Source organism: Mobula hypostoma, chromosome 2, assembly GCF_963921235.1.
Source record: "Mobula hypostoma chromosome 2, sMobHyp1.1, whole genome shotgun sequence".
NCBI classification, from domain to species: Eukaryota; Metazoa; Chordata; class Chondrichthyes; order Myliobatiformes; family Myliobatidae; genus Mobula; species Mobula hypostoma.
In genome coordinates, this window is record NC_086098.1 from 103,281,946 (window position 1) to 103,301,739 (window position 19,794).

The 19,794-nt window shown below is 41.9% G+C and overlaps 1 protein-coding gene across 1 annotated transcript in view; it reads right to left on the reverse strand.

Moving 5' to 3' along the window:
- LOC134359084 (hormonally up-regulated neu tumor-associated kinase homolog B) overlaps positions 1–19,794 on the reverse strand; it is a 48,040-nt gene that overhangs the window by 11,688 nt on the left and 16,558 nt on the right. The window contains exon 5 of the mRNA XM_063072008.1: positions 3,183–3,310. Within this exon, the coding sequence (XP_062928078.1) occupies positions 3,183–3,310 (128 nt within the window). The remainder of the gene's footprint in view (positions 1–3,182; positions 3,311–19,794) is intronic.

Below are 19,794 nucleotides of genomic sequence, written 5' to 3' on the forward strand. Positions count from 1 at the left end.
AGCTTCAGCTCTCTCTGAGTGAAAAAATTTCTCCTCGTCTCAGTCCTAAACAGCCTTAATTTTCAAACTGTGCTTCCTCTCCTAGACTCCTGAGTCAGGGAAAATATGCTGGCTGCAGCTGCCAAGCAAATATTTTAAGAATTTTGTTTAACTTGGTAAAGTCTCAGCTTCTAAGCTCTAAACAATAAAGTGCCAGTCCGGTTCATCAAATCCACTGTCTTTGGAAGCAAACTAGTGAATATTCAACAATGTACACACAAAGTGCAGGAGGAACTTAACAAGTCAGACAGCATCTATAGCGGGAAATGAACAGTAACATTTTGGGCCAAGACCCACTTTCCCACATGGTTGCTACCTGACCTGCTGAGGTCACCCAGCATTTTGTGTGTGTTGTTCAAGATGTCTAGCATTGCAGAATCTCTTGTACGATAGTATATTTTCACTCAATTTCTTTGATAGGGGACAAAATATGCATACAGAATTCTAAATGTAGTCTCACCAATGTCCAATACAATTACGATAAGACTTCATTACTCCTGCAGTCAAACCTATTTGTAATAAGACCTAACATAGCATTTGGCCTGCTAATCTTTCACTATACCTACATGTTGGTCTTCAATAGCTTCTGTACGAAAGAACACATTCAGGCCCCTTTGAATATCAATATTCTCATAAGTATTCTGCTTTCTGCTTGCTGCATCAAAGTGGTAGACTTCTCATTTTTCCATGTCATGTTTTCACCCACTGGATCAGCTTGTCTGTATCCCCTGGAAGCCCCTTTATTACCCTCCTGTGTTCCTTAAAGAAGGATTGAGTTTGATATTGAGACATGGTGTCTGAAGGGCTGGATGATGAAACTTTGAAACTTAGCAGGACCATAGTCAAGTTATTGAAAGCTGGCTAATATTCCTTCCAACTGGGATAAGAAACAATAATTTGTGTAACTCAAGAGCACAATGGAATAAATAAAGATGTGGGATTTCCAATCAAGCAATTTGTTTAAAGAATTCATATAGCATATTAAGTTGACTATGTAACACAAAATAAAGTATGCAAATAAAATGATGATGATTCAGATATATTAAAAGCACATTACCTGAAAAATAACACAGTAGACCAGTACCAGGTCTTTTAGAAATACAGTGAGCCAATGTGCTTTAATTGTAAAATCATTCTGCTTACAGGTTTAGGTTAGAGATCTCAGGTGTTCCAGCTGATTTTCTTTACACCATCACCAAAGATTTTCAGAACTGATTATTTTTGATGTTCCTCCATTACAGAAATGCTTCAAAATGTGCAAAGTAATATTGATGTGTCACTCTGTACTCTGCTTCTGATCCTCTCTGGCATCTGATTAAGAAGACTGTGAGTTCAAAGCTTATTGCAGAGTTGAGAATATAATCCAGAATGAACCTCAGTGCCATATTGTTTGAGGCAATCTCTTTAAAAAAGATACTTAATTGTGTGTGTGTGTGTGTGTGTGTGTGTGTGTGTGTGTATATGTGTGGGGGGGGGGGACATGAGGGAGATTGTTTGAAAATGAGATAGGTTGTGTTGTAGATCAGATGTTAACAGCAACCAAATTGTTTTTGCAGTTATTGTCTTTGTTGTTGTTGTTTTTGTGTGCTGTGAACAAGGTTGCATGCTATGTTGGCACCGGGAAGTATGGCGACACTTGTGGGCTGTCCCAGGAAACCCTTAGGTTTTGTTGGCTGTGAATGCAAACTATGCATTTTATTGTATGTTTCGATGTCTTCTTCTTCATGTGCCTTGCGCATTACACGCTTGGCGATCATGGCTCTCCATAATCAAACGATCCCTCACAGCATCAATGATATCTCGCACACTTAGATCTGTTAGTTCTTTCACAGTGTCCATATATTTTCTTCTTTGCCATCCTCTTCTGCGTATCCCAGGCATACGGCCTTGTAATGTAAGACATTCTATTTCTCCCTTTCTGATGACATGGCCCAGGAATTTAAGTTTCCTCTCATTTAATGTTCTCATTAGAGATCTTTGTGTATGGGCACGTTGGAGTACTGTCTCATTAGTTACCCTATCTCTATATGATATTTTCAGCATTCTTCTAAGAAACCACATTTCTGTTGCTTCTAAGTTTCTTTGGAGTTCTGGTGTTACAGTGCATGATTCAGAAGCATACAGCAAGATTAACCAGATGTAACATTTTAGTAGCCTCAGACTTGTTGTCATAGAAATGTGTCTGTTGTTAAAAATGGGTTTCATTTTTTGGAAGTTGGTTTTGGCAATGGCAATTCTTCTTTTTATTTCTACTTGACTTCTAGCATCTTGTGATATAAAGCTACCAAGGTAATTAAAGCTGGACTTTTGTTCAATCTCATGGTTACCGATGTACAAATGGCAGTTGGGAGTATCCTGCTGTTTTGATATTACCATACATTTGTTTTTTTTACAGTTGACGGTTAGACCAAACTCCGCACTTGTTTGTACTACTTTGTCTAGGAGGATTTGTAGGTCTTCTGCAGCACTTGCTATTAGGGTAGTATCGTCTGCATATCTTATATTGTTGATGTTAACACCTCCAATTTTTATCCCATCTAGGTCTTCTATTTCTCTGAGAATCATTTCACTATTGATATTAAATAATTCCGGTGAGGCAACGCATCCTTGTCTAACTCCTCTTTGAATTTTAGTCCAACTGCTTATATTATCATCAATTTTTACCGTCGCTGCTTGATTCCAATATAAAATTTGAAGCAGTTGTTGGTCCCTTCTGTCAATGTTTAGTTTAGCGAGAATTTGAAATAATTTTTCATATTGCACTTTGTTGAATGCTTTAGTGAAATCAATAAAACATAAAAAGACATCATTTTGATATTCAATTGCCCTTTCTGAAAGCATTTGTAATATGAAAATTGCGTTCCTAGTTCCTCTATCTTCAATAAACCCATATTGCAGTTTAGAAGTTTTTGGTCTTAACTTGGTTTTAGTTCACTCAAAACAATTCTCAACAAAATCTTTATTATGTTTCGATGTACATGTGATAAATGAATCCAAATCTGAATCTGAATAAAGGAGGGAAATTACATTTAAAAAACAACAATGGAGCTCACACTAACAGCAGAAACTATAATCCAATTTCCATTACAATGTCCAGACACTATGTGTTATTATCTCTGCTGGGTACTTAACATATCTCGTACCTGAGGAAATTTCTGATGGGATGGAACTCATGTCTCCATTTACCATCTTCTGATGCAGCAGTTTGATGTTAAATGGCTCTACAATGAATGGTAACGTGCCAGTGAGCATTGCAAACATACTGACCCCACTGTGAAGACAAAACCACGGGGACTGTGAGAAACATTGACATTCAGAACACTGAGATCCAGCTTTAACTTATAAACAACAGTCAACAAGACATTTAAACTGTCTGAGTGTAGACTGGAATAAAACATCATCGGCAACATTTAGGGTTCAGGTAGAAATGCTTGAGGTCACCATGGTAGTGTAGTGGTCAGCAGGGTGCTATGGGACATCAGAGTTTGGAGTTCAATTCTGGCATCCTCTGTTCCTTCCCATGTGTACATAGGTCCTCTGGTTTCCTTGCACAGACCAAAGATGTACCAGTTAGTAGGGTAATTGGTTATTGGTCATTGTAAATTGCCCTGTGATTAGGTTGGGGTAAATAGCTGGGTTGCTGGGCAGCGTGGCTCGAAGGGTCAGAAGGGCCTGTTCCACACTGTATCTCTAAATAAATAAATACATAAATAAATAAATATCAGGAAGAAACAAGGAGCTTAAATCAGGAATATTAAACAAAACCAGAAGTTGTTTCACCAACACCTGTGCAGAAAGCAGAGTAGTTGATGATTACGGTGTAATCCTTTACAAAATGGAAACTTACACAACAAAACAGTAGTACATATACACACACACACACACACACACACACACACACATACACGTGCAAAGAATAACTTGTAAGGAGCTGATGTTGAAAATGATGGATGATTGTTAAAAGTGATGCTGGATGGGAGATGTATAGTTGGTAGCATGTGAATAACTTGAATAAATAGAAGAATGATGAACAAAAATTCATAAGTAAGCAGACTCATAAGTAAACTGTGTGATTAGATTAGGTGGCTGATGTGGGAAACATGCTGGATGCTATGTGCAATAACTGGGCATCTTTTATATTTTTTATTTAAGGTTGATCTTGTAGCAAGTGGGTTACATGAGTCAGGGTCAGCTGAGTTAGTTTGGGGAGCAACCAGCCCGTATATTGGTGGTGGTGGCATCCGTTAGTCTCGTGAGACAATGGATCTGCGTCTGGAGAGTCTTGTTTCAGTCTGTGTTACAGCAGTGTCTGTTGTGACTGTAGAGCCCTACAAGGGAGTGACATTCTCGGCTGCAGCGACTGCACTTGAAGGCGCTGTCCTCCAGTGTTGTCTTGGTGCTGTTTTTCCAACGAGTGCGCTTTTCTTCAGTAGCAAGCCTCAGCTTCTCTTCTCCTCTTTTTAGACCTCTGCGTAGTTCCAGCCTCCAGTGCAAGTGATCGCTTGCGATGTCCTCCCACCTCTTGACGTTCATTTTCAGTGACTTCGTGTCTGTCTTGCAAACGTCTTTGAAACGAAGATGGGGCCGCCCTTGTGCTCTCTTGCCAGAGGCCAGTTCCCCGTACAGCAGGTCTTTCGGGACCATCCCGTCTGACATGCGGTGTACGTGGCCCAGCCAGCGGGGACGGCGTTGTTGAAGCAGGGTGGAGAGGCTGGGTATCTGGGCGCGGGCCAGGACCTCATTGTTGGTGACTTGGTCAGTCCACGTGATGTCCAGGATGCGTCTCAGGCTGCGAAACTGGAAGGTGTTGAGACGCCGCTCTTGTCTGTAGTAGAGGCTCCAGGTCTTGCTGCCGTAAAGCAGTGTGCTGAGGACGCAGGCCCTGTAGACTGCAACTTTGGTGTGCGTCGTCAGCTTTCTGTTCTCCCAGACTCTCTTTGTCAGCCTGGCAAATGTTGAGGCTGCTAGTCCGATCCGTCTGTTGACCTCAGGGTCTAGGGAGAGGCTCTCCATGATGGTGGAGGCAAGGTATGTAAACTCGTGAACTATCTCCAGCTCGTAGTTGTTGATGGTAATGGCAGGGGGGTGCTCAATGCCTTGGACCAACACATTGGTTTTCTTCAGGCTGATGGTTGAGCTGAAGTCCTGGCAGGCTCTTGAGAAGCTGTCCATGAGGTGTTGCAGTTGCTCTTCAGTGTGTGTTGTCAGTGTTGCATTGTCTGCAAACAGCATGTCCCTGAAGAGTACTTCACGAACTTTGGTTTTTGCCCTCAGCTGAGACAGACTGAGCAGCCTCCCGTCCGATCTGGTATGGAGGTAGACACCATCAGTTGATGTTCCAAAGGTGTGCTTCAGCATGACTGCGAAGAAGATGCCAAACAGGGTGGGGGCAAGCACACAGCCCTGCTTCACACCGCTGCGGATGTTGAAGGCCTCCGAAGAAGAGCCGTTGAACTGAACGATGCCCTTCATGTCTGTGTGGAATGACTGAACTATCCTGAGGAGCCTCGAGGGACAACGAATCCTGGTGAGGATTTTGAACAGGCCATCTCTGCTCACAAGATCGAAGGCCTTCATAAGGTCAATGAAAGCGACGTAGAGTGGTTGTCTTTGCTCTCTGCATTTCTCTTGTAGCTGTCGAAGGGAGAAGATCATGTCGATTGTAGAGTATTCTGACCTGAAACTGCACTGAGACTCGGGATAGACCCTTACGGCTATTTTATGCAGTCTGTTCAGGACCACGCAGGCGAAGACCTTCTCAATGATGCTCAGCAAGGAGATTCCCCTGTAGTTGTTACAGTCGCTTCTGTCCCCTTTGTACTTACATATGATGACAATATTGCAGTCTCTCATGTCTTGCGGCACTGCTCCCTCTATCCAGCACTGGCACAGTAGTTCGTGCAGGTGGTTTAGCAGGACACCCTTTGCACATTTGATGGCCTCTGGTGGAATGCCATCCAATCCTAGTGCCTTCCCAGTGGGCAGCCCATATATTAATGACTTAATAAATGGACAAATAAAGAAAATAAAGAAAAAAAAAGCAATGGAAAATGTTGTCAAATAAGGCTGCCATTACAGCAAAACCTCTCTCGCTCTTCCTTTGTTGTAAGTCACAACAATGTGACTTACCTCCAACAACTTTCCAGTGAGACAGTGGTTAATCTTCAATACAAATGGAATCTGTTCAAACTATGGCAACCCCATATTACAGTCAGGATCAGTCAGATCTTTGTAGCCAAACTGCATTATGTGAATGACACATTTGCACACGTTCAGAACAAAAGTTTCAAATCGTTGTTGATCATTCACTAAAGCGAACAAGAGGACGTGCTTACACTCAATATTTGCAAGACAAATTGTAATCAATAGTTAGCAGTGAGACTCTGGAGAAACTGGAAATTGGCAGCCACCTCTTGGCAAAGGCAAACATTGATGATATATTTGCCATTACATTGAATAAACAAGCATAGCCTTTGACTTATGGAGGAAAAGGATATTTGAGGATCAATACTTCCGAGCTGGTACAAAGCCTGTGTCTACTGGGCATCTACATATATCTAAGACCTGGAATAACTGCTACAGGTACTTCAAGGAATGGAAAAATACCATTAACATTGGCTCTGGGAAGTCCTTTAAATTCACTGGAATACTTATTTCATCAGCTTCCTCCCCCAGGCCAATATCTGTCACCTTGGTTATTCTCCATTGACAACAGTAGGCAGACCACATCATTCACAGCCTCCCACACCAAAGTCTGGAAAGAGACATTCTATTCCAAACACAAGGAATTCTGCAGATGCTGGAAATTCAAGCAACACACATCAAAGTTCCTGACTAAGGGTCTCAGCCTGAGACGTCGACTGTACCTCTTCCTAGAGATGCTGCCTGGCCTGCTGCGTTCACCAGCAACTTTGATGTATGTTGATTCTATTCCAAGCTCTGTTGACATTAGTGGATTAGAACATAGGACATAGATCAGGACTGGCCCTTTGCCCAACGAAGTTATGCCAACCCTTATCCATGTGCTTATCTATGACTTGCTCAAATGTTTCTAATGAACTTGCCTCTACCATCACCCTTGGCAGTGCATTCCATGTGTATAAAAAAACTACCTCTGGTATCCTTACTATACTTTCCTCCAATCATCTTAAAATTATACCCCTTCATATTAGCCATTTCTGCCCTTGGAAACAAAATCTCTGGCTGTCCACTCTATCTATGCCTCTTAAAACCTTGTTCTGCTCTTTCAAGTCTCCTCTCATCCTCCTTTGCTTGAAAGAGAAAGGACCTAGCTCGTCCAACCTACCCACTTAAGACATGCTCTTTAATCCAGACAGCATCCAGGTAAATCTCTGCTGTACCCTCTCTAAAGCTTCCACGTGCTTTCTTTAATGAGTTGTAGAAAAGATGGAAAAATGTGTGTAACCGCTCTTTGAATTTCAGTAAGTATTATAGGGGTAAAAATCTCTGTGTCATAAGTGTAAAGCCAGGAGATTATCTCGTGGCATTTTCTGTCTATTGATTGTGAATGGGTCATACACCTAGCCCTGCAAACTTCATTCTTTTATCATGGTCTACATCAAGATACCTTACATTTTAAAACAAATTACCTAGAGGGTGGTTGAAATATGGAATGGGCTGCCACAGGAAGAGGTTGAGACAAGTACAATAACAACTTTTAAAAGAGAGTATGACAGGTAGATGGATTGGAAATGTTTAGGTAATGGGTTAGGTTATGTTAAATAGGGCTAGCTTGGATGGTGTATCTTGGTGACTATGGGTCATTTGAGCTGAAGGACATGTTTCTATGCTGTATAACTCTATACCTCTATGACTCTTTACCACAATCGAAATGCTGGGTCTCCTTCAGCAGCCAGGCTTATAAGACCATGAGACCATAAGAAATAGGAGCAGAATTAGGCTATTTGGCCCATTGAGTCTGTGCCACCATTTCATTATGGTTGATCCATTCTTCCTCTCAGCCACAATCTCCTGCCTTCTCCACATATCCCTTGATGCCCAGACCAGTCAATAATCTATCAATGTCAGACTTAAATATACCTAAGGACTTGGCCACCACAGGTGCTTGTGGCAAAGACGTCCACAAATGCACCACTCTCTGGCTGAAGCAATTCCTCCTCATCTCTGTTCTAAAGGGATTCCCCTCTGTTCTGAGTCTTAGGCTCTCCCACCATAGGAAACATCTTCTCCACATCGACTCTATCAAGATCTTCCACCATTCGATAGATTTCAATGGAGTCACCTCTCATTCTTCTGCATTTCAGTGAATACAGGCCCAGAGTCATCAAACACTCTTCATAGGAAAAGTCATTCAATCCTGGAATCATTTTCATGAGCCTCCTTTGAACCCTCTCCAGTTTCAGCACATCCTTTCTAAGATAAGGGGCATTTGCCTTCCTCACCACAGACTCAACTTGTAAATTAACCATTAGGAATTCCTGCACAAGGACTCATAAGTCCCTTTGCACCTCAGTTTTTTTTTTATTTTCTCTCCATTTAGAAAATAGTCTTCCCTTTTATTTCTTCTACCGAAGTGCATGACCATACACTTCCTGATATTGTAATCCATCTGCCATTTCTTTGCCCAATCTCCTAATCTACCTGTCCTTCTGCAGCATCTCTACTTCCTCAAAATTAACTGCTCTTCCACCTATCTTGATATAGTCTGCAAACTTTGCACAAAGCCATTAACTCCATCATCCAAATCATTGATATATAATGTAAAAAGAATCGGTCCCAATACAGACCCCTGTGGAACACCACTAGTCATTGGCAGTCAATCAGAAAAGTCTCTCTTTGTTCCCAAACTTTGCCTCCTACCTATCAACTACGCTTTATCCATGCTAGAATCTTTCCTGTAATACCATGGGTTCATAGCTTGTTGAGCAGCCTCATGTGTGGCACCTGGTCAAAGGCCTTCTGAAAATCCAAATACATAACATCAACCAATTCTCCTTTGTCTTTTCTGCTCATTATTTCTTCAAAGAATTCCAACAGGTTTGTCAGGCAAGATATCCCTTTGAGGAAACCCTGCTGACTATAGGCCAATAAGTCTGTCATCAGTGGTTGGGAAGATGTTGGAGTCGATTAATAAGATTGAGGTCTCAGGGTACTTTATCATGTGCCTCCAAACACCCTGAGACCTCATCCTTAATAATCAACTCCAACATCTTCCCAACCAGTGACGTCTGACTAACTGGCCTATAGTTTCCTTTCTCTTGTTTCTCTCTATTCTTGAAGTGTAGAATGACACTTGAAATTTTCCAATCTTCTGGAACTATTCCAGAATCTAGTGATTCTTCAAAGATCATTACTCATGCCTCCATGATCTCTTCAGCTATCCCTTTCAAAACCCTGGGGTGTACACTATCTGATCCAGGTGACCTATCTACCATCAGTCCTTTCAGTTTCCCAAGAACCTTCTCCCTAGTTATGGTAACCACACACTTCATGACCTTTGACGCCTGGAACTTTCATCATATTCTAGTGCCTTCTACAGTGAAGAATGATGCAAAATACTTAGTCAGTTCATCGGCCATTTTGTTGTCTCTCATTACTATCTCACCAGCATCATTTTTCAGCGGTCCGATATCCACTCTCACTTCTCTTTTACACTTTTTGTATCTGAAGAAACTATTACTATCTTCTTTAATATTACAGGCTAGCTTGCTTTCGTATTCCCTGTTTAACTTCTTAATGATTTTCTGGTTTCCTTCTGTTGGTTTTTAAAAGCTTCCCAATCCTCCAACTTCCCACTAATTTTTGCTCTATCATATCAGAATCAGAATCAGATTTACTATCACTGACATATTTCATGAAATTTATCAAACCTCTCTTTGGCTTTTATGTAGGCTTTGACTTCTATTGTTAGCCATGGTTATGTCATCTTGCCTTTCAAATACTTCTTCCCTTTTGGGATACCTATATTGTGTGCCTTCCAAATTGCTTCTAGAAATTCCAGTCATTGCTGTTATGTCATCATTCCTGCCAGTGTTCTTTTCCAGGCCAACTCCACTCTCATGCTTTTACTCCACTGTAATACTGATACATCGACTTTAGCTTCTCCTTCTCAAATTTCAAGATGAATTTGATCATATTATGATCACTTGCCCCCAAGGGTTCTTTTACTTCAAGGTTTCTAATCAATTCTGGTTCATTGCACAACATCCAATCCAGAGTAACTGATCTCCTACTGGGCTTAACCATGAGCTGTTCTAAAATGCCATTTTGTAGGCACTCTAGAAATCCCCCTCCTGGAATCCAGCACCAATCTGATTTTCCCAATCTACCTGCACATTGAAATCCTCCATGACTATTGTAGCACTGCCCTTTTGCTATGCATTTTCTATCTCCCATTGTAGACCACATTCTTAATATTGTTTGGAGGTCTGTATATGACTCCCATCAGGATCTTTTTTATCCTTGCAGTTCCTTAGCTCTATTCACAATGATTCAAAATCTTCTGACCCTATGTCACCTCTTTCTAGTCATAGTCATAGTCATAGCCATACTTTATTGATCACGGGGGAAATTGGATTTTCATTACAGTTGCTCCATAAATAATAAACAGTAATAAAGCCATAAATAGTTAAATAGTAATATGTAAATTATGTCAGAAAATAAGTCCAGGACTAGCCTATTGGCTCAGGGTGTCTGAAACTCCAAGGGAGGAGTTGTAAAGTTTGATGGCCACAGGCAGGAATGACTTCCTTTGACGCTCTGTGTTGCATCTCGGTGGAATGAGTCTCTGGCTGAATGTACTCCTGTGCCCACCCAGTACATTATGTAGTGGATGGGAGACATTGTCCAAGATGGCATGCAACTTAGACAGCATCCTCTTTTCAGACACCAATTCTAATGATTTGATGTCATTTTTTAACCAACAGAGCAATGCTGTCCCCTCTGCTTTCCTGCCTGTCCTTTTGATACAATGTGTATCCTTGGACATTAAGCTCCCAACTATAATCTTCTTTCAGCCATGATTCAGTAATGCCCACATCATACATGCCAATCTGCAACTGTATTGCAAGTTCATTCTATATACTGCATGCAATCCAATTCAACTTCTTCTGTCCTGTGTTCACACCTTTTGCTTTTTTCTGCCTTTTACATTGCAACTCATCCTTTTGACTTGACTACAATTTTGCCCCATCAACACCCTCTCCTCATTACACATTGCCTCTGTCTGTAAACCAGCTACCTCATCTTCAGCACTATCATCACCTTTCCTACGATACTTCTTGCTTTGAAACATATGCAGTTCAGGACACTAGTCACACCATACTCAACCTTATGTTTCCTAACTTGTCTGAGGTCTTACCAACACTGGCCTTCAAAACCTCTACGCTAACTGCTCTGACACTCTGGTTCCCATCCCCCTGCAGCTCTAGTTTAAACCCCACCATGCAGCATTAACAAACTTTCCCGCTGGGATATTAGTCCCCCTCCAGTCCAGGTATAAACTGTCCCTTCTGTACAGGTCCCACCTTCCCTGGGTGAAAGCCCAAAATTCCAAAATCTTATGCCCTCCCTCCTACACCAACCCCTCAGTCATGTATTAAACTGTATAATCTTCCTAGTGCTGGCCTCACTAGCATGTGGCACAGGTAGCAATCCTGAGGTCACGACTCTGGAGGTCCTGCCCTTTAACTTAGCACCTAACTCCCTGAACCCCCTATGCAGAACCTCATCACTCGTCCTACCCACGTCATTGGTAGCTACATGGAACACGACTTCTGGCTGTTCACCCTCACACTTAAGGATGCTGTGGACTTGATCTGTGATATCCCGGACCCTCACACCTGGGAGGCAACATACCATTCAAGAATCTCGCCCACAGAACCTCCTGTCTGTTCCCCTAACTAACAAATGCCCTATCACCTCTTCTCCCCATTCCCTTCTGAGTCACAGGGCAACACTCAATGCCAGAGGTATTACCACTGTGACTTCCTTTTGTTAGTCAACCGCACCCCCCCCCCCGGCCCCAAACAGTAACCAAAGTAATATTCTGCATGGACTCCTTAACCCATTTCCATTTCCTGAATGTTACCCAGTTTCCTGCATCCTGCACCTTGGGTGTAACTACCTCTCTATATGTCCTATCTATCACCCCTCAGACTCCTGAATGATCGGGAGGTCACCCAGTTCCAGCTCCAACACCTTAACACGGAGTGTTAGAAGCTGTAGCTGGATGCACTTCCTGCAGTTGTACTCATCAGGGACCATAAGACCATAAGACCATAAGACAAAGGAGCAGAAGTAGGCCATTCGGCCCATCGAGTCTGCTCCGCCATTTCATCATGAGCTGATCCATTTTCTCCTATTTAGTCTCATTCCCCTGCCGTCTCACCATACCCTTTGATGCCCTGGCTACTCAGATACCTATCAATCTCTGCCTTAAATACACAATGACTTGGCCTCCACTGCTACCCGTGGCAAGAAATTCCATAGATTCACCACCCTCTGGCTAAAAAAATTTCTTCGCATTTCTGTTCTGAAAGGGCGCCCTTCAATCCTTAGGTCATGCCCTCTCGTACTAGACTCCCCCATCATGGGAAACAACTTTGCCACATCCACTCTGTCCATGCCTTTTAACATTCGAAATGTTTCTATGAGGTCTCCTCTCATTCTTCTAAACTCCAAGGAATACAGTCCAAGAGCGGACAAACGTTCCTCATATGTTAACCCTCTCATTCCCGGAATCATTCTAGTGTATCTTCTCTGTACCCTCTCCAATGTCAGCACATTCTTTCTTAAATAAGGAGACCAAAACTGCCCACAGTACTCTAAGTGAGGTCTCACCAGCACCTTATAGAGCCTCAACATCACATCCCTGCTCCTTTACTCTATTCCTCTAGAAATGAATGCCAACATTGCATTCGCCTTCTTCACTACTGACTCATCCTGGAGGTTAACTTTAAGGATATCCTGTACGAAGACTCCCAAGTCCCGTTGCATCTCAGAACTTTGAATTCTTTCCCCATTTAAATAATAGTCTGCCCGTTTATTTTTTCTGCCAAAGTGCATAACCATACACTTTCCAACTTTGTACTTCATTTGCCACTTCTCTGCCCATTCTACTAATCTATCCAAGTCTCTCTGCAGACTCTCCGTTTCCTCAGCACTACCGGCTTCTCCACCTATCTTAGTATCGTCAGCAAACTTAGCCACAAAGCCATCTATTCCATAATCTAAATTGTTGATGTACAATGTAAAAAGAAGCGGCCCCAACACTGATCCCTGCGGAACACCACTGGTAACCGGCAGCCAACCAGAATAGGATCCCTTTATTCCCACTCTCTGTTTCCTGCCAATCAGCCAACGCTCTATCCACGTATGTAACTTTCCCATAATTCCATGGGCTCTTATCTTGTTAAGTAGCCTCATGTGTGGCACCTTGTCAAAGGCCTTCTGAAAATCCAAATATACAACATCCACTGCATCTCCCTTGTCTAGCCTACTGGTAATTTCCTCAAAAAATTGTAATAGGTTTGTCAGGCAGGATTTTCCTTTAAGGAATCCATGCTGAGTTCTGCCTATCTTGTCATATGCCTCCAGGTACTCTGTAACCTCATCCTTGACAATCGACTCCAACAACTTCCCAACCACGGATGTCAAGTTAACAGGTCTATAATTTCCTTTTTGCTTCCTTGCCCCCTTCTTAAATAGCGGAGTGACATTTGCAATCTTCCAGTCCTCCGGAACCATGCCAGAATCTATCGACTTTTGAAAAATCATCTCTAATGCCTCTGCAATCTCCACAGCTACTTCCTTCAGAACACGAGGGTGCATTCCATCTGGTCCAGGAGATTTATCTACCTTTAGACTATTCAGCTTCCTGAGTACTTTCTCTGTCGTAATTGTGACTGCGCACACTTCTCTTCCCTAACACCCTTGAGTGTCCGGTATACTGCTCTCTTCCTCAGTGAAGACTGATGCAAAATACTTGTTCAGTTCCTCCGCCATCTCCTTATCTCCCATTACAATTTCTCCAGCATCATTTTCTATCGGTCCTATATCTACTCTCACCTGTCTTTTACTCTTTATATACTTGAAAAAGCTTTTAGTATCCTCTTCGATATTATTTGCTAGCTTCCTTTCATAGTTAATCTTTTCTCTTTTAATGACCTTCTTGGTTTCCTTTTGTAAGGTTTTAAAAACTTCCCAATCCTCTCTCTTCCCACTAATTTTTGCTTCCTTGTATGCCCTCTCTTTTGCTTTAACTTTGGCTTTGACTTCTCTTGTCAACCACGGTTGCATCCTTTTTCCACTCGAAAATTTCTTCTTCTTTGGAATATACCTGTCTTGCACATTCCTCATTTCTCACATAAACTCCAGCCACTGCTGCTCTGCTGTCTTTCCCGCCAGGGTCTCTTTCCAGTCAACTTTGGCCAGTTCCTCTCTCATGCCACTGTAATTTCCTTTACTCCACTGAAATACCGACACATCAGATTTCGGCTTCTCTTTTTCTAATTTCACAGTGAACTCAATCATGTTATGATCACTGCCTCCTAAGGGTTCCTTCACCTCAATCTCTCCAATCACCTCCGGTTCATTACACAATACCCAATCCAGTACAGCCGATCCCCTAGTGGGCTCAACAACAAGCTGTTCTAAAAAGCAATCTCACAGACATTCTACAAATTCTCTCTCTTGAGATCCAGTGCTGACCTGATTTTCCCAATCTACTCGCATGTTAAAATCCCCCACAATTATCATAACACTGCTCTTCTGACAAGCCTTTTCTATTTCCTGTTGTAATTTGTAGTCCACATCACTGTAGCTGTTTGGAGGCCTATAAATAACTCCCATCAGGGTCCTTTTACCCCTGCGATTTCTTAGCTCAACCCATAAAGATTCTGCACCTTCCGATCCTATATCACCTCTTTCTAATGAGTTAATATCATTTCTTACCAATAAAGCCACGCCTCCCCCTCTGCCTACCTGCCTATCTTTCTGATACACCGTGTATCCTTGGACGTTCAGCTCCCAGAGACATGCATCCTTTAGCCAGGTCTCAGTGATGGCCACAATATCATACCTGCCAATCTGTAGCTGTACAACAAGATCATCCACCTTATTCCTTATGCTGTGTGCATTTAAGTACAACACCTTAAGACCAGTATTTGATACTGGAAGACTGGAAGTCTCTCTGCCTTCCCACATCCTGCAAGAAGGGCATTCCACTATCCTGCCTGGCGTTTCTACTATCCAAGGCACAGTATTTATTCACAGTTTTAAAATGGGAAGAAACCATATGGAACAGCAAGTTTAGCTATATGGGGAACAGGACCATTGCAGCAGCGTTGAACCAGTCATCATAATTTTACGAGTCATTTCACACACTTTGTAGGGGGTTGAACAGTTGAATAATCAACTAAAGCTAATGATCCTGAGTCTCAACCTAACAGCTTTGAGAATGTCACCTTTATCACCCTTCAAATCTTTACCACATGATTCACAGCTCTTACTTATGACAAAAAAATTCCAGCAAAAGCAGTATGAACACCACCAGGTATATTTTGTGTAAAATGAACAACATTATTCATCCACGTCCCTAAAAATAAAGAACATGAGGCTGCAAGCAGATCAGGCTGTTGGAATGAGTTTAGTTAAAAGCTGAAGTCCAAAGAATGCTTTCAATATCACTGCTTCTTGCACCCTGAAGGAGACATTTCCTATGGTGGGTGAGTCTAAGACCAGAGGAATAAGACCATAATACCATAACATATAGGAGCAGAAGTAGGCCATTTGGCCCATCAAGTCTGCTCCACCATTCAGTCATGGGCTGATCCAATTCTTCCAGTCATCCCCCCCTCCCCTGCCTTCACCCCATATCCTTTGTTGCTCCGCCTAATCAAGAACCTATCTATCTCTGCCTTAAATACACCCGATGACTTGGCCTCCACAGCCACTCATGGCAACAAATTCCACGGATTTGCCGCCCTATGACTAAAGTAATTTCTCCGTATCTCAAAATGTCTTTTGAAATTTTGCCTACCTTTCCTGCATTCAAAATTGACTTGGAGGTAAGAAGCTGAGGGAGGTGGTTGAAGGTTCTTACTCAGAATGCAGGCCAGTGCCTAACGGCGTGCAGCAGGAATCTCTGTTGGACCCCTTGTCATCACAGCCAAGCTTCACTGGACTATGTGGATCATAATGTGTGAGTGCAGTGTCTGACATTACCGTTTCTTTTATCTTTTGGAAAGCCACCTCACACTGTTTTGACCTTTGCCAGTTCTTCCTGATCTGTAATAGTGAATTCAAAGGGTGGAGCACTGGAACCAGTTTCAGTCATTGACATTTCCTAATAAGGACCTCAAAAAGGACCACAACTGTGTCACATCTTTGGCCTTGGGGCATCCACCATTGAACTTTCTCAGCTCACGTGTGTAATTCTTGTGTGTCGATGCTGCAAGTGATGTTTGGTTTAAATAATTCACACTTGTGTTGTGCTCTGAGCCCATAATCTTCGAACCTTGTTAACACTGTCCCGAGATTTTGGAAATGTTCCTTGTCATACTTTCTAGTAACAATGATGTCTTCTGGATAATCTGAGTGCCTGGGCAGCCTTGCATCACCTGGTCCGTAGTACAGATGCAGATGCTATTCCAAAAATAAGTCAATTTTAGTGATAAAGCCCTATGTGAATGTTTATGGTGAGAAACACTTTGAACTCCTCTTCCATTTCCATCTGTTGTAGGCCTCAGCTAAGTACACTTTGCTGAAGCATTTCCCTCCAGAAAGGTTTGCAAAGATATTCTCAATACTCGGCAGCAGGTATTGATCTACTTTCAGTACTGGATTAATGGTGACAATAAAATCACCACAGATCCTAACAGTCACATTCCTTTTGACTACTGGAACCACTGGTGTTACCCATGGACTCCATTCAACCTTGGAATGAAGTCCTTCAGCTTCCATGTGATCCAGCTCACTGGCTATTTTATGACAGATGGCATAAGGAACCAGACAGGCTTTGTAAAACTGATGTGGCATTTTCATTAAACACTATTTTTCCTTTAATATATTTAAGTTTTCCAATGCCATCTTTGAAAGATGCCGTGGCATCATCCAGTATCATTCTTAATTCACTTTCAGTTGGCTCTTTTGCAGGGTATGTGGCATCAAAATGGTGGATGGATCTTCAATCAATTTTAGCCAACCATGGCCCCACAATGCTGCACTTTATGTTTTTACCACATACTAGCTCAAAGTGGCTTGTTGGTTGTTGTATTTCACCATTACAAACTCATTCCCACCAGCGTTATCTTTTCTCCAGTACAAGTTCTTAGTTGGATATCTGCAGGCTTCAGTTTATTATCTTTGAAATGCCAGTCAAACTCATTTTGTGGAATGACTAAAACAGCCAAGCCAGTGGCCATCTCAGTTTTAATTAATTTGCCATTCACTTCTGGTTTAAGCCATATTGCTTGTGTCAGTTTTCACATGCAAATCTCAAGGCACTTTAGCCCTCTATCACTCTCATTAGTATCAGATTTTTCATCAATAGCATGCAAATTAGTGGTCATTTGGAAAGTGTTTCTTGACATTTTATCTTCTTCTCTTCCCTCTGCTATCTATTTTGTCTGCCTGACACGTTCTTTGTATGTGTCCTACTTTGTTGCATTTAGAACATAAAACATAGATATTACAGCACCTTACAGGCCCTTCGGCTCACAATGTTGTGCCGAACATGTAACCTATTCTAGAAACTGCCTGGAATTTCCTTACTGCATAGCCCTCTAATTTTCTAAGCTCCATATACCTAAGAGTCTCTTAAAAGACCCTATTGTATCCACCTCAACCGTCATTGTTGGCAGTCAGTCCAAGCATCCACCACTTTCTGTGTGAAAAACTTACCTCTAATATCCCCCTTGTACCTATTTCCAAGCACCTTAAAACTATCTCCTTCGTGTTAGCCATTTCAGCCCTGGGAAAATTATCTGGACTGTCTGACTATCCACACAATCAATGCCTCTCATCATCTTATACACCTCTATCAGGTCACCTCTCATCCTCCACCGCTCCAAGGAGAAAAGGCCAAGTTCACTCAATCTATTCTCATAAGGCATGCTCCCCAATCCAGGCAACATTCTTGTAAATCTCCTCTGCACTCTTTCTATAGTATCCACATCCTTCTTGTAGTGAGGTGACCAGAACTGAACATAGTACTCCAAGTGGGGTCTGACCAAGGTCTTATATAGCTGTAACATTATCTCACAGCTCTTGAGTTCAATCCCATGGTTGATGAAGGCCAGCACACCATATGCATTCTTAACAATACTGTCACCCTGCTTTGAGTATCCTATAGATATAGACCCCAAGAACTTGCTGGTCTTCCACACTGCCAAGAGTTTTACCATTAATATTATATTCTGTCTTCAACTTTGAACTACCAATGTGAACAACTTCACACTTATTTGGGTTGAACTCCACCTGCCACTTCTCAGCCCAGTTCTGCAACCTATCACTCTGTTGCTCTGTAACCTCTGACAACCCTCCAGACTATCTACAAAACCCCCAACTTTTGTGTCATCAGCAATCTTACTAACCTACCCTTCTACTTCCTAATCCAGCTCATTTATAAAACTCACAATGAGGAGGGGTCCCAGGACAGATTCCTGCAGAATACCGCTGGTCACCGACCTCTAAGCAGAATATGAACCATCTACAACCACCCTTTGCCTTCTGTGGGCAAGCCAGTTCTGGATCCACTAAGCAAGGTCTCCTTGGATCCCATACCTCATTACTTTCAGAATGAGCCTCGCATAGGGAACCTTATCAAATGCCTTACTGAAATCTATATACACTACATCCACTGCTCTACCTTCATCAGTCTGTTTTGTTACATCCTTAAAGAATTCAGTCAGGTTCTTAAGGCATGATCTGCCCTTGACAAAGCCATGCTGACTATTGCTAATCAGATTATACTCTCCAAATGCTCATAAACCCTGCCTGTCAGGATCATCTCCAACAACTTACCCACCATTGAAATAAGACTTCCTGGTCTATAATTTCCTTCAAGTTTTGCCTTTAAACCTGTATCGGTCTGATGTATGTGAGCCACTGCCACAATGGTAACACAATTTGTTTGGTCAGGCAGGTTTCTGTTTAGATGTTGGAGTTTTGTTTATATTCACTTTCATTCTTGACTGCAACTCAATTGCATCACTGGCTGCTGTTTTCATTGATACAGTGATTTCAACTGCTATTTTAAATGTGAGTTGTGCTTTAGTTAGAAGCCAGTTTTAAAAGCTTTCTAGTAAGATTCCACAAACTAAGCAAATTTCTCAGTTCATTATTAAGCCCATCACTAAACTGAAAATGCTCAATTTCTTCAATTGAGTCACATACACTGAAATGATTCCCCTTACTTTCGATTTTGTTTATGAACCGTGAAGTGTTCTGCAATCAATAATGCTTTTGATTCTAAATGTTCCTGCATTATTTTCATGATATCAGCAAAGCTCATTTTGTCGGGTTTGGTTAGAGCAGTTTAATTTCTAAATAAATCATATGTCTTTCCACTTATTGCACTCAGCAACACTGGCACTCATTTTGGTTATTCCATTTGCTTTTAAAATACTGCTCAATTTGCTGAGTATACGTATTTCAGTTATGTATTGTGCAATCAAGTCTGTCTATCTTTCCAATGCAACTGGCCACCTCTGCTTTTTTAATTTATGATAATTATCACACAGCACTCAGTGTTTGTGAACCCGTGAGTTTTGT